At 49.6% G+C, this 15,480-nt stretch overlaps 1 protein-coding gene across 1 annotated transcript; it reads left to right on the top strand.

The window, feature by feature from the left end:
* Window positions 1-14: 14 nt before the first annotated feature.
* TRAP1 (TNF receptor associated protein 1) lies at window positions 15-14,982 on the top strand. The gene is made up of 17 exons (XM_048493203.1): window positions 15-314; window positions 421-503; window positions 960-1,100; window positions 1,250-1,321; window positions 1,603-1,763; window positions 2,651-2,760; window positions 3,008-3,081; window positions 4,107-4,262; window positions 6,700-6,820; window positions 6,919-6,988; window positions 8,597-8,744; window positions 8,895-9,080; window positions 9,430-9,568; window positions 11,895-11,977; window positions 12,624-12,769; window positions 12,924-12,996; window positions 14,516-14,982. Exons 1-17 carry the CDS (start codon window positions 47-49, stop codon window positions 14,615-14,617), a joined length of 2,133 nt encoding a protein of 710 aa, XP_048349160.1. The 5' UTR covers window positions 15-46; the 3' UTR covers window positions 14,618-14,982.
* Window positions 14,983-15,480: the final 498 nt, after the last annotated feature.

Raw genomic sequence — 15,480 nt, 5'->3', positions numbered from 1 at the left:
CTGACTCATGCGCCCCTGACGTCAGAGCGCGCGCGACAGGGCCAAGATGGCACTGCTCCGGGACGGGCGCCGACTCCTCGTGTGCTGGGTGCGCGCCGGGCGGCCGTGGCTGCCGGGAGCCGGCGACCCGGCCCGCCCTTGCCGCGCACTCGCTGGAGCGGTGGGGGGAAGGCCGCAGGCGCTTCGTCGGCCAGCCCTGGCTTGGGCCACCGGGCTGAGCCGCTCCAGCACGCGGGCGGCCGAGAACGGCGAGGGCCGGGAGGAGGCGGCGGCGCGGGACAGGCCGCCCCTCGGCCACACGGAGGCCGTCCGAGGTCAGGCGCGCGGGCGGGCGGGCGGGCGGCCGGCTCCCCCTCCCCCGGCCCCGGCCCGCGACGGGACCTCTGACGGGCCGCCGCCTCCTCTTTGGACTCCCTGCAGGCGCCGCCTCCCGCCATGAGTTCCAGGCGGAGACCAGGAAGCTGCTGGACATCGTGGCCCGTTCCCTCTACTCGGAGAAGGAGGTGAGCCGCCGGGGCGGGGGGGCGAGATGGAGCGGAGCCCTCCCTCAGGGGCTCTCTTCCCTGTGGCCGTGAGGGCAGCTTGGAGTTGCCGCGAAGCCAGGGCTCGGCCAGAGTCGACCGAGCGGGGGGTGGGGGTGGTGCTGGTGGCGGCTTTTCCTAAGAGGGCTGACTTCTGAATTTGACAGATGTTAATTTTGTCGATTTGAATGGAGAGATGTAAGGAGTGGTGTCCCCCAAGGATCTGTTTTGGGACCATTGCTCTTTAACCTATACATAAATGACCTGGATGTATCGGTGGGTAGATGCATTGTGATTTTGTTTGATAATAAGATCCAGCCCCTCTCTGGAACATCACAGCCTTCCTCTGCCATATGGGGGCTACTTCAGAGCTAGAGACTTGCTGCTTTGCTGTTGCAAAACTCATTTGCTGTTTGCAAAACTCATTTCTTCTTGTAGGTTTTTATTCGGGAGCTGATATCCAATGGCAGTGACGCATTGGAAAAAATCCGCCATAAGCTGATTTCTGAAGGGAAAGTCCTGCCAGATCTAGAGATTCATCTCCAGACAGATCCGACGAAGGGAACACTCATCATCCAGGTATTGCTACCAACGTAGGGGGCAGGGGGTGCTTGTTTTGCTAAGGTTGTGATCATCTTTCCTTCTGGTTCTCCTGCTGGTGCAGAGAGCAATCCCCTCACAACCACCCCAATCTACTAAGATTTACTTTAACTATAAATTGTTTGCAGGATACCGGCATTGGGATGACTCGGGAGGAGCTTATCTCTAATCTTGGTACCATCGCAAGGTCTGGCTCCAAGGTAAAAGGGAGAAGGGGAAGATTTCTTTCACAAAGGTGCATGGGGCTTAAGGGGGTCAGCAGGGCCTCTTTGAATGGGCTGCTGCTGTTGTCCAGATAATCTGTGTCTCTTTGCTGGATTTAGTTGGCTGGGCAGAGTCTTTGGGTCGCATCTGTTCCAGTCTCCTGTCGGCAGATGTGCACTAAAAGCCTCTGTCTGCCAGAGGTGTAGTTTGCAGCCCTGAAAGGGATGGGGAGAGTAGTTGAGAATGTGAGGGCCAGCAGCTGCCTTTGCTTCCCCAGGCCTTCCTAGAGGTCCTTCAGAACAAGGAGGAGGCCAGCAGTAAGATCATCGGTCAGTTTGGGGTGGGCTTCTACTCTGCCTTCATGGTAGCTGATCAGGTGGAAGTCTTCTCGCAGTCAGCAGAACCAGGTGCCCCGGGATGCTACTGGTGCTCTGATGGGTAAGAAGTACAATCGGTGAGGGGATTGGGAGGATGTGGTTGGAATCAGCACAAGCAGTTCCTTTCTCAAGACCTGTCCTTTTAAACTGGAGCTGCGGGCTGCACTTGTCCTGTGGGGCTTTCTTTACTTGAATTTAGGCCTGACTGTGTGCACCATTGTGGCTTTTGAGTGGGTCTTTGTTCTCATTTGCAGTTGAGCCAGAGGGAAAGAGTGGACCAAGAATAAGGCCTCTGTTTTTTCAAACTGGGAAGTTGGTCCTTCTGGTTTAGCACTAAGGCAGGGGCAGGGTTTCTGCTGCATGTTGGCAGTGCCACACTGAGGCCACCGTTCTTAATCTGCATTCATGGTAATGCAGGTAATTGGTATGTTGCTGAAGGGGAGCTCCGGAGGTCTGACCTTTTATCTCTCCACCCTGCAGGGCCCCAGCCTGTCCTTTACCACACTCTTTGGAAGAGCAGGAGGCTGCCTGGAGCCCTCACTTCATAATAGTGTTATTAAAAGAAAGAAGCTGGAATGTATGTAAAATGTATTCTAGCTGTATCTGAATAAGTGAGCTGTGACTCATGAAAACTCATATCAGTTCCGAAATGTTGTTAGTCTTTAAGGTCTACTAGACTTTTGATCTTTTCTAGCATTTAAAAAATATTTGCAATAAGTTGGGGATGTTAATATAGGATCATAATTGCTGCATTTCCTAAATCCCACAATTACTAAAGGCGGCCCCCAGTCTTCCTGAAAATGCAGCAAGTGGAGGCTACACAGCAGGCTACACGTTGTCTACACAGCAGGAAAGGAAACACAGTTCAAACTGGACAGCACTATGTTGTTTAACAGTTCCACAAGGCCTGTAAGACAGTGGTGGCTTGAGGTGGCTTTCTGTCTCCAGGTCAGGAATGTTTGAGATCTCAGAAGCCTCTGGAGTCCAAACTGGGACCAAAATAATTCTTCATCTCAAGGAGGAGTGCAAGGAGTTTGCCACTGAAGAGCGTGTCAAAGGTGAGTAAGCAGCTGGCTGCTGTTTGTGGCTGTCAGCTTTCAGACTGCAAATTCAGCCTCCCGTCAGATCCCACCCCTTCCTTAGCCATTGCTGAGCTTCTCTTTGGTGCTGAGGGGGCTGCTAGTCTCCCAGGATAGTCAGGGGGCCAGTAAGGGTCTGACTGACCATGGAGTTCAGGTGGGCACAGCTGTGGCCTAGCAGTGCCTTATGGAAAGTGTCACTGAGCAAATCTTTCCCCTCACTCAGCGGTCATCACCAAATACAGCAAGTTCATCAGCTTCCCCCTCTACCTCAATGGGATGCGCACCAACACCTTGCAGGTAAGCTAAAGACTGGGCATCTGGGTGGTGTGCTGCATGGAAAGTCTGCTGAGTCCCACTGCTAATTTTCCCTGAGATCTTTTGTGAGGAGCATGGAGCAAGGCCTCCCCTTAAAAGAAACACATTGGTAATAATGCCAACTGCCTTGTGAGTGTGTGTGAAGACCTTTGAGCATGCAAAAGCATTCTGTGTGCTCTTTTGTTTGTAGTGGTGTGTGAATCACCGGGTATTACATTAGCTGCTCTTGTGGCAGATCATATTCTTGGTTTGCCCTTCCAGTTGGAGCACTTACTAGGCAGACCAAGCAGGGGTCCGAGGGCAAGATAACATTCTGGTCCCAGCCCTGCTATAAAGCACAATATAAGAATACTGATCTCTAGTCACTCCAAGCACTGGGTTCATTCTTTGCAATCAGAAGTGTTCCCAAGAGGCCCCTAAATGCAGTCTTAAGGATTTTTTTTGGCTGCCGTTGTAAAAATATTTTCATGCTAGTAAGTCTAATGGAAAAGATGGGATTGACTTCTGGGTATATCTGCTTAGACTTGTTCCCTGTGTCTTTGCATTACTTTCTGACTTCATTTTAAACAACGTTAATATTTGTTAAAAGTATTCTTTAAAAAAATTACCTTTTGGCATCATCTTGGTTATGTTTAATCACTTTAACCTGCGATTGTGGCTTTTATTATGAGGCAGCTGCGTTCAGCTGAGAGATGGCCAGGGAGAAGGAAGCCTTTATGACAAGTGGGCCAGCGCGGGTGGAGCAGCACACGGAACAGCCCCAGACTCCCTCCTCTGGGGGGTTGCCGATCTCTCTTCCATGCTTATGGCCTCCTCCTTTGCCCCTGGTGGGGCTGCTCCAGTGATCTCTGAGGCTTGGCAGCCGGGTCTGTGTGTGGTGATGGCAGCCCTCCTGTTCCTTCCCCTGGAGGCTCTGCTGGCTCTGTGGCACCAAGTCACCCCTGCTGTGGTCAGCTGCGCCTGCTGTGGGCTGGGGCTGAGGGTTCTTCTTTCTCTGCCTGAGCCAGGCCCTCTGGACGATGGAACCCAAGGAGGTTGGGGAGGAGCAGCACAAAGAGTTCTACCGCTTCATCGCCCAGGCCTACGATGAACCACGCTACGTCCTCCACTACAGGACTGATGCTCCTCTCAACATCTGCAGCCTCTTCTATGTGCCAGAGATGGTGAGCAGAGGCAGGGAGGGGGCATGTCTTCCTTCTGGTGGATTTTGATCACTTGGCATATTCTTTAATCGGTTCACGCATCCCAGCAGGCCCTCTCCATCATGAAAACAACACGTCTCATTCTGCATGGTGGTGTTAATTGTGGCATCTCTCTTTAAATGGTGGAGCTCATTACAACAAGAATCAACAGAGAATTGGTTTAAGTTGGGTGTCCATTTAAAAATTGCAGGAAAATGTCTGGCTGCTTCTGGGATCTTTTATTTGTTATGTTTAATAGTACTCAATTTTGTAAGCGTGGGCTCTCTGCATGACATGAAAAATAAAACAGCAGGGAGGGAGACCCCTGCTTCCATCTCATAGCACCCCAAGCTATGAACCTCCTCTTTTGCAAGAAGGCCTCTGTAGGGCAGTCAGCCCCACGGTTATGGCACAACCTCTCCAGGGAGGTATCCTTGGCTCCCTCACTCTCGATCTTTAGGGGGCAGATGAAGACAGTTTCATTAATGAGGACATTTGATTAACTCTTCTGTCTACCAGCAATTTTAAATTATTAATTTTAACTAGTGTTTTTAATGTATTTTATTATTGTTTACATTGTAAATTACCTTGGGTTCCTGTAAGGTAGAAAGGAAGCAAATAAATGTTTTGAATAAATGAATAAAGGGATACCTCAAGCCTGGATTGGTGTCCAGGTCTGCCCAGACTTATCAGAGGAGGAAAATTTTAGGAGAGAGGAAGGGTGGACCCTGCTAATCATCTGCTCCCCTCTTGACCTTCAGAAAACCACCTGCCATCTTGGACAATTGGATGGGAACGGGTTGTAACAGAGGTACAGGTGGATCAGGAAGGGATGGATCCACGGTTTCAGCCACTGCTGGTTCAGTACCCCAATGGGTCCCCTGCTCTAAGAGTCAGAACTAAGGATGGACATAATCCCATAAAAGTGGCAGAGATCAGAAAAAAAAACTACCTTGCCTTTGGGCCTCTTGCTGTTCCTGGCAAACTTGGTTTTCCTGGCAAACTTGGTTGGAGGGGAGAGGGCTGAACGTTCTGTGGGACAGCAGATCTTCCCTGGACTGGTGTGCGGTTCCGTGGCAGAACTAGCTCCAGTCAGGGGCAAGCACAGCGGCTTCCTTAATCTATAGGACAGGGCAAAAGGCTCTCCCAGCATGACACCAAATCCCTCAAGGCAGAAGCCTCAAACATTTCTGCCCTACACAGGCAGCCTCCGCAAACTATGTGGTGTTTTAAATAACCCTCCCTGGCTATACTGTTGATTTCTCTTTCACTTAGGGCTGTTTAGCTTAGAAAACAGGTGGGTAAAGGGAGACATGACAGAGGTCTATAAAATGATGCCTGGCGGGGAGAGAGTGGGCAGGGAAAAGCTTTTCTTCATCCCTCATAGTACTAGAATGTGGGTCATCTGCTGAAGCTGAAGGGTGAGAGATTCAAAACAGCCCAAAGGAAGCCTTTTTTCACGCCATGCATAGTGAAATTGTGGAACTCCCTGCCTCAGGATGTGGTGATAGTTGCCAGCTTGGAAGACTTTAAAAGGAGCATGGGCATGTTTGTGTTGGACAGGACGATCCATGGCCACTAGTCAAAATGGTCCATCAAGTTCAGTGTTGCCCACTCTGGCGGGCCACCACGCTCGCTCTCCAGCATTTGAGGCAGAGAATGTCCCTGGGTGTGCCTTCAGTTCTGCTTCCTCCATGGACACTCCCCAGTCTCCATGACAGCCCTGCTCAGCGGCATGACAGACCAGACTGATTCTTGCGGGAAAATTCTCTATCCCGTCCACCTGTGGCTTCACACTCTCAGCACAGGGAGCGGCAATCTCCTCTTCAGAGATTCACAAAAAAAGCCATATCCACTGCCTGGAGTGTCCACTTCCTCAGCACAGGGGCTGTGGTTTCCCGCAGAAGTTCTCCACAGAGTGACCCGACTGAGGCTTGGAGCTGCTTTCCAACACACATTGGAAGGGACTCATGCACCGTGCTGGCTTCTTGTGTTCTTGGACTCATGGCACAGGGGCTCTTCAATAACAATGTTAAACTTTGGATGGAAAAGATAAAATCCAATGCAATACCTAGACCTCTTCCTTTTCTGTCTTTTGTTGGTTGAAGAAGTACAATGAAGATGTCAGTTCTTTTGAAAAGGAATTTTCAATTTCATTCCCACAGTATTACTAACTGGGAAAAGTACTGAATGGCAAAGTATTCTTATTGGTAATATGTAGGCAAGTAAAAAATGGAAAATAAATCAGAAAACTTCCTGCAATCAGTGGCGAAAATGGTGGCCGTGGAGTGCCTGATTGTGGTGGCCTGGCATTTGAACCTTTGGTGGGGAGCAAAGAAGGGCGGGGTTGGGGTCTGCACAGCAGCTTCCCTGTTCCTCAGCAGAATTCTTTCTTTTCCTCCTGTCCTTGCATATGCAGAAGCCTTCCATGCTTGACATGAGCCGTGAGCTGGACTCCAGCGTTTCACTGTATAGTCGCAAGGTCCTGATCTTGACCAGAGCCACGGACATCTTGCCCAAATGGCTGCGCTTTCTCAAAGGTAGCCAGCTCTGGATCAAGAGGGGTGGTTGATACAAGCAGGCTTTTTTCTGCTGTATTCCCAGCTGACCTTCTCTGTGATTCCTTTTTTTCCTGCAGGGGTGGTGGACAGCGAGGATATCCCCTTGAACCTCAGCCGGGAGCTGCTTCAGGAGAGCACACTCCTCAGGTGAGGAAGTCATTCGTTCTTCCTCAGTGTGGTGTACAGGTTAAGAGTGGCAGACTCTAATTTGGAGAACCATGTTTGATTCCCCTCTCCTCCACATGAGTGGCAGACTCTAATCTGGTGAAACAAGTTATTTTTATCCGCTCCTCCACACGAAGCCTGCTGGGTGCCCTTGGGCTAGTCACACTTCTCTCCGAACTCTCTCAGACCCACCTACCTCACAAGGTTTAGGGGAAGGGAAGGTGATTGGAAGATGCTTTGAGGCTCCTTAGAAGTAGAGAAATGTGGGGTATTCTAATCTAGTCTTTCTCTTCTAACTGTGGCAGCATGTCTCTATGAGGGGCCAAAGGCCAGTAGCAGCTTGGCCTGCTGAAGGTCCTGGGTTTGATTCATGTTATCTCAAGTTTAATGGTTCAGGTAGGAGGGGATGTGAAAGACCTCAGCTTGAGACTCTGGGGGACTGTTGCCAGTTGGAGTAGACAAGTAGACTGCCCTTGGTGGACCCAGTGGCTGATTCAGGGGCTGACTCAGCATCACGTGTCCACGTGACATCTTCCAGCTCTCCATTCCATTGCTTAGCTCATCTGCACCGGTTTGATTATCTCATACTTAGTTAATCACCAGGAGGAATCACGTGACTGTGGTAGAAGAGATTTAAAGGAAGATTGGCATTTTGTATAAAACTGCACTGCCTGCTGTGACAACTTGGGTTTATTTGATAATCCTTGAAGGCAGTGAAGCAAGAACCTGCAACCTGGTTTCCTTTTAAAATCTTTCTAACAAAATCATGATGAAGCAATGGTAGGAATGCTGATAATTAAAGCACTTATTTGTACAGTAGCTATAGGGTTAATGTTCCTGTGCCTGTTTTAACTTTTTGCGTAATAAAGGAGGTCTTTGTTCTGATTTTTTTGGTAATAGTGCAAAGAATATAATTCACACTAATTTGTATTATCAAATTTAAAGGTTAATAGATAGACTTAAAATACATAGATCCCAAAGGAATTTGCTGCAAAACGTCCCATGAGAATTGTTTCAAACAGACTAATTGGATGTGGGAGTGAAACATCCTGTTGCCCGATGCTGCCATGGGAACGCAGCCCTCAAGCCAGAGGTGGCAGTGAAGTTGGCTGTTTTGCTTGTCAGCATCTATAAATGTGGCTGTCACCAGGATGTTGAGCAAATGCCAGGGTTTTGGCATGAGACAGGGGTGTATGAGACTGCCTTCCCCACACCGTCTTCTCACATCTTGCCCTTTCCCCCTCTCCTCTTGCCCAAGACTCTTAGCCGGAGATACTGAGAGTGACCCTGTGACCTCATGCTGAACATAGGCTCTGCCCCCTAGGCAATGAGATCTGGGGGTCTTGGATGAAATGTAGTTATGTGGAGGGAGACCTTGAGAGTGGGAAAGAGCCCCCATTTTATTCCAATTGCACAGATTGAAGTTGGACATAGTTTTTGAGCAAACAGGAGATAGGCAACCCCGCACTCTGTCCTGGGGTTTTGGGATGTTGTTTCCTTTCTGCATCTTTCCTTCCTTCCCTGCCAGTGAAGCTGCAGACCCCACAGTCCAGGTTCCTGGCTTTTTCAGTCGTGGCTTTTCTTTGGCAGGAAGCTCAGGGAGATCTTGCAGAAGAGGCTGATCAATTTCTTCGTTACCCAGAGCAAGAAGGACCCAAAGAAATATGCCAAGTTCTTTGAGGATTACGGACTCTTCATACGTGAAGGGATCGTCACAGTGGCTGAGCAGGAGGTCAAGGTGTGCCCTTGCTGGCGACAGGGCAGGTGGGGAGCGAGCAGGGCCATATTCTGGCTTTTCTGAGCCTTTGCCATTTGGTGATGCAGGAAAAAGGTGTTTAAATGGGGCCAGCTCCAAGGCTGGGCTTGGCTGACATGATTCCCTTCACAGGAGGACATAGCCAAGCTGCTGCGTTATGAGTCCTCAGCCCTGCCTGAGGGCCAGCTGACCAGCCTGACGGAGTATGCCAGCCGCATGCCCGCTGGCAGCAGGAACATCTACTACCTGAGTGCCCCCAGTCGGCACCTGGCTGAAGCCTCTCCGTACTATGAGGCCATGAAGAAGAAGGATGCGGAGGTCAGCTGGCAGAATGGGGATGTGCTTTGTGTGGAGTGAGGAGGAGGGGAGGTCCCAAGAAATGCTCAGCCTGTGCTTGTGTGTGAGTTGCTTTTCAGGGTGTGGAAGCGCCTGCTCTGCTGCCTTGGGCGGAGCCTTGCCTTGCTTCCTGTCAGGGCCCCTGCTGCCTTGTCCTGGCAGCTTGCAAGCAGCTGTCAGTTCAGGCTATGCTCTCCCCTGAGGGGTGACATTGCTTGCTGAGATGGGGATGTGGGTGCTTTGCGAGGGTTCCATTGGAGGGATGGAGGGATATGGCGCTGTGGAGTGGTGGCTTCTGTTTGAGAGCTACGCCATTTCTCTATTGGTCCAGGTGTTGTTCTGCTATGAACAGTTTGATGAACTGACTCTCCTCCACCTGCGGGAGTTTGACAAGAAGAAACTGATATCAGTGGAAACTGATATCGTTGTGGACCACTATAAGGAAGAGAAGTTTGAGGAAAGCCAGTCAGGTATGCTCCTGGGCCGCTGAAAAGCCCACTCTGTAGAAGCTGCTCTGTGGTAGACAACAGACACAGTTGCTGGAGACCCGTAGTGGGTCTGGAGGATACTGCCCCAGCCCCCATAGATAATTTTAAGAGGGAGTGAAGAGGGGCTGCTTAAAGAGAAAAGTGGCAGGCTTGTTTCTAGCCCATCATGCTGAGAAGGTCAGACTTGGAATGTGTCTTAGAGTCTGACCAGTAGGACATAGGTCTTTTGAAGGGGAAGTATTCCTTATCAATGACTGCTCTTTCTCTGAAAACCAACACCAGAGATGTATAATTTCTTTTAGTATTGAAGCTGGAGGAAAAAGCCCTTTTCCCTTTTGTCTTTTCTCTGGAAAAAACTCCAGAAATTATGAGAGAAATTCAAATGCATGAAATACTTAACTGTCCTTAAACTAATGTATTGTCAAAGGCTTTCATGGCTGGATTCCACTTGTTGTTGTGAGTTTTCCGGGCTGTTTGGCCATGGTCTGGCAGATCTTGTTCCTAACGTTTCGCCTGCGTCTGACTTCCCTCTGTGGCACACCTCTGAAGATGCCAGCCACAGATGCAGGCAAAACATTAAGAACAAGATCTACCAGACCATGGCCACAAAGCCCGGAAAACCCACAACAACCATACCTAAACTAATGTTACCACTTTAACAACATAAAACACATCATTTATAACCTAGTTTATGGGCAGAACAATCTGGGGGTGGGTGGGGCAACTGTGCCATAGTTAGGGATGCCACAGCAACAAATCAGCTGAGCTGCCTCCTAGGCAGTGTGCTGCACTGTGTTAGGTCTCGAACCTTGAAGCAATCAGTGGACTCTGTATTGTTGATTAGCAGTATTTATTGGTAGGCATCGAAGCACACAGCTTGTCAAAGCCAGTTCTGGCAAACCTGACTTTTGCTATCCCCTTTATTCAGATGTTAGCCCCCCATCCCATCTTCCCAAAGCATGTGAGAAAGAGTTAGTTTGGAGCTAAGGCGCCCCAAGGTCGGCGATAGATAGATATAGAGCCACATAGCCTCCTGCCCCCACAGGACAATGGAAACAATCCCGTTTTCCATGAGAGTAGAAGTGTCAGGAGTAAGCCTAGTTATCTACTCGGCGTGTGAAACCATAAAGCAAAGATAAAGGAAAGGATGTCCCAGAACAGCAATGGTAACATATAGCAGGCTGGTTACATATGTCTTGTAGCAATTACATTGAGCTAGGAATGCATCTCAATCAACCAGATACAATCCCCCTGACACACTGTAGCCAACTCCTGGATGGCCTCCTGAAAGGAATGAAGAGAAGGTCAAGGGACAGTCCAAAACTGAAGGAGAAAAGATAGCCCAGACAGAGGCCCCTATGATAGCTGCACCTGTTTCCCCACCACCTGGGAGGGACCTGCCCCATTGCACATGATTAGTGAGGCCAGAAAGGAGCTGCATCGACACTCCAGAAAAATGGTCTGTCGGGATCGTAGGCCGATGGTGTGGGCAAAGTGAAGCATTCTGGCATTCATACATGAAGGAGTTCCCTGATTATGAGAAGGGGCAAAAACACTTTCAAAGTTTCACACGCCGCTTCATATAATCATCGTCATAGAGAAGGAGCCATAGAGGTCATCTAGTCCTGCTCCCTGTTCAATGCAGCATCAGCCTAGAGCATCCCAGACGAGTGTTTGTCCAGCTGCTGCTTAAAGAGTGCCAGTGAGGAGGAGCTGACCACCTCCCTCCGCGGCTGATTCCACTGTTGCACAACTCTTACCATAATTGTTTTCCTAATACCGAGTTGGAACCTTTCTACCTGTAATTTAAACCCATGGTTGTGAGTCCTATCCTCTGCTGCCAGCAGGGACAGTTCCCTGCCTTGCAATATTTGACATATTTGTGGCATTTAAGTTATAAATGTCTTAGTTTTGTACAAGCAAAACTGCATATATACCCAGTATTTGGGAGGAAACTGCAAATTGATGTGCCTTATGCCTGGGGCAGAAACTGCATAAAAGCCTCAGAAGAAAACTTGATGGAACTTTTCACTGAGAACTGAGCTCTCTCAAACCAGATAGCAGAAATTATGGGCCGTGTGCTAAGATAGCATTCTGCATTCACAAGGCATAGTAGTCTTTCTTTGAGACTATGCTTGGAGAATGGGCCTGGGAACTGAACCCGGGGGGGGGGGGGGGGGGACTCTTGAGATGAAGTTGACTCTGCACCCAATTATTCTTTTCTGTTGGGTTCCCTGCAGAGGAGGCTGTGAGCCCCTTTCTCCCCCAGTGGTGACGATGTCTCTGTGCTTCCCTCCTTCACCTGCAGCAGAACACCTGAGCTCCCAGGACACGGAGGGTCTCCTGGCTTGGATGAGAAATGCTCTAGGTTCGCGTGTGTCTTCTATTAAGGTAAGAGGGCAGGGCGGGGAAAGCAGGACTTGGGTATTAGGGTTAATGGATAAGGGCAACAGGCTTTGCTGGGGGTGGGTGAATGGGTGACCCAAAGGACTGCTCACATTGGGCTGCCCAATTCTGCTCACCAGCCTGCCTCCTGATCCTCCCGGGGACTTGTATCCCTGGCTCCTTCCTGGCCTTTGGTTCTCTAGTACATTCTCAGGAAGAATTGCCTGTGTCCCTCCCAGCTTAAGCCTTGCTCGGCTCAGGGGTCAGCTAGACTGGGAAGTTGAGGGGGAATATCTCACAGTTTCAACAACACGGGCAGTTTTCTGTCCACAAGGAAGAGAGTATCCTTTTCACCCAAAAGGAAGATGGCCCTCTGGTATAAGTTAGATATAAAAAGTATTTACCATATATACTTGCAACTTCTGTGTGAATTTAAGATCACCTGCTTTTTCTTGATGGCACTTCTGGGGAAACAAATCTAGGCTTTTTCAGCTAGGTAGGCATTTCTGTGAAGTGCTGGTAATTAAGAGAGTGGTGTTTAATGGGACTCCCCGGACAGCTTCAGAGAAGAGGCAGGATTTGCTTTCTCAAGTCGACCAGTGGGGCAAAGTCTCCACCCATCTCACCATCTTGGTCTCTGGCTTTTCTTCAGGTGACACCACGGCTGGACACGCACCCAGCCATGATTACTGTGCTGGAGATGGGTGCTGCCCGCCACTTCCTGCGTATGCAGCAGTTGGCCAAGACCAGCGAAGAGCGTGCCCAGATCCTGCAGCCGACACTGGAGATAAATACAGGGTAAGCTAAGGGGCTAGGAGTCCAAGGCCCCCTCTGCCTTCCAGCTGTCAAAACTATGGAAGTAACCATCCTTGCAGTAACTTGGAAGTAACCAGCCTTGCAGGGGTCTACGGCATGAGGAGATGACCCAGCATTCACACCCTCTCTCTTCCAGGCACCCTCTGATCAAGAAACTCAGCCAGCTGCGGACCAGTTACCCAGATCTGGCCCAGATGCTGCTTGACCAGGTGAGCTATAGTGGATGTGTTGCTCCAAAATAACTCTTTAAGTCCAGACTCCAAATGTGAGGTACAAAATAAGATAAGTTTATTTGAAGAGCTGCAAAAACAATTTTTCTCTCAGTAGCGGCCCAGCGGAAGCTAACAGAGAGCTTGGTCTTCCCTCTATTTACACAAATTAGAGATCATCAATCATACCATCACATTTTAAAAACTTTTCATCCCACCTTCTTTCCACCAACACAAACAGCTGCAGAGTCCTTTGAAGTTCATCACATGACTCAAAGGAGCTGGAATATGGTGAAGCAGACTAGAGTTTATATTCAACTAAGTCACAAGGTTTAATACCAGACAACATCACCTGACCTGAGCGCTTCAGCCAGACTCCTCTGTGCATTGTGCTTTGTTGATGTTGACTGTGTACAGCATAGGTGTCAAACTCGTGGCCCTCCAGATGTTATGGTCTACAATTCCCATCATCCCCTGCCAACATGATGCTGGCAGGGGATGATGGGAACTGTAGTCCACAACATCTGGAGGGCCGCGAGTTTGACACCATAAGCTAACTTTGGTTGTCTTATCAACAGACTGGTTGTGTTTTGTGTACAGTGAATTCAAGAAGCAGAACACCTGCAAAGCTTCCTTTTCAGCCCCTGAGACCTCTTTCCCCTGTTACCAGATTTCAAGTCATGGCCTTTTCACAGCAGTGATACATTTCAGACAGATTAAATTTAATACTGACACTAGAAGGCATTGTAAGGCACTTTGAAGTACCCTTGACAATGCTGTTCTTCTATCTTCTTCTGTCTTAGGTTACATTAACTTAATTGCTCATGGCTTACACTGTATTCTCATCTTAACACTATCTTATCACTTGATATGTAAAACTTATATATCTCTATTACTTATTGAAAAATATACATCTCTGGTGCTGCATCCAATGGAGCCCAAAGATCTGAGCCACTGTCTAGTAATTGTGCCACAGCGGCCCGCAGCTGGTGGAGGTGGTTGAAAAGAAATGCTGGCTGTGCGTGCTTTTATTGTGGCTGACACTCCCTCCCCAGGTCGGGAAATGCCCTGCCTGTCTTGGTCCTCGTGCCTTAGGTGGTTTGGGGGTCCCAAGCCCTGTTGCATGTGGCACAAAATTGAGGGGCCTCCTCTGCTGTTCAGAACAGAGCGATTGTTCGGCCCTAGCCAGATGACTCTGCCAGCCTCGTCCTGACTTGGCTTGGCGGTCACGTTCTGATGCTGTGCCCTGGGCCCAACCAGATGCATAGCCCTCCATCCCTGAGACAGAGAGCTTTTTTGTGAAGTTTGTGGGACCTTGCTGTCCTTCCATGGGGGTGGGCAAGAGCATTTGTAGAAATGGTCGGTCCCTGGGCACTGGGCTGTTGAGAGGCCATTCCACGTCCCTTGGCTTTCCTCGCGTGGACTCAGTGACTCTTCCGACCATCTCCACTCAGTCCTTGGGCACAGAACAGCCCCTGCATCTTTTACACATTTAACCTTTTCTATCCCTTGGCTGCAGATCTACGATAATGCCATGATAGCTGCAGGCTTGAATGATGATCCTCGTCCCATTGTGAACCGACTGAACAGCCTCCTCACCAAAGCCCTGGAGAAGTATTGAGTGCCAGATGGATCCTAAGCAGCAACCATCAGAGGAATTGCCCGCTTCTTCCAGTGGTGCTGGGGAATTCAACCTATCTCAGAGAAGAGATTCTTGAGGGGAGGGGGGCTACTGTGGTCGTGTTGACTCCATCACTTCCTGGGAAACAAGCAAACAAGCCTTGTGGAGCTGTGGCTTAGTATGCACAGCACTTATTTGTCCCGTCCCCTGCCCAGTCCCTGCTTTGGAAGTGGCCATTGGAGCAGTCCTGCTGAGACAAGGTAGCCCAAAACTCGGGGTGGGGGTGTGGGGGAGGTCTTTGAGGTTCTGCACTTAAGCAGCAACCCCCAGTGGTTCTTCTATTTAATAAAGTCCTTTATTTCAGGTTTGAGAGGTCATGTTCTTATTATTTTATTTGAGAAATTATGTCCTGCTTCACTCAAGGTGCCTTCCAGATTTCAGTGTGTTGAACTATAACTAGCATGATCCCAACATAATTGTCAGCATGGTGAACATCCACCTACAAACCTACAGTTGCCCATCACGATTCTTGATGCCAGCTTGGCCTGTGAATGCCCCATGAGAAGAGGCTGCCAACCCAAAGACAGCCCATCCTTGGCTTCCTGCTACAGAAGGGGAGAACCAGCAGTGGAAAGGGGGGGGGGGGTTTGCTGGAGAATCCCACACTGGAGCAAGGGTGCAGAAAACCACCTAGAGATCCAAAGCCATGGGGGTTGGGGGTGAGGGAAGAGGTTGGACATTAAGCCTCTTGAGCAGGGAAGCAAAGCCAGGCACACTCCTCCGTATTTCCATTGGCCCCACCCATTCTATGCTGGGAAGGAGGGCTCTGGGCCACCTGGAGGCAGTATTGCCTAATGGTGCCA

Source organism: Sphaerodactylus townsendi, linkage group LG04 (genome assembly GCF_021028975.2).
Source record: "Sphaerodactylus townsendi isolate TG3544 linkage group LG04, MPM_Stown_v2.3, whole genome shotgun sequence".
NCBI lineage: Eukaryota > Metazoa > Chordata > Lepidosauria > Squamata > Sphaerodactylidae > Sphaerodactylus > Sphaerodactylus townsendi.
The sequence above is the reverse complement of the archived record's forward strand: the minus strand, read 5'-3'. Positions and strand labels throughout refer to the sequence as shown.

Excerpts from the sequence above, each read along its gene's own strand:
- TRAP1 (XM_048493203.1), top strand. The coding sequence starts at position 47 with ATGGCACTGCTCCGGGACGGGCGCCGACTCCTCGTGTGCTGGGTGCGC. Across the intron at positions 2,761-3,007 it reads CACTGAAGAGCGTGTCAAAG|CGGTCATCACCAAATACAGC; the intron begins GTGAGTAAGCAG and ends CCCCTCACTCAG. Across the intron at positions 11,978-12,623 it reads CGCGTGTGTCTTCTATTAAG|GTGACACCACGGCTGGACAC; the intron begins GTAAGAGGGCAG and ends GCTTTTCTTCAG.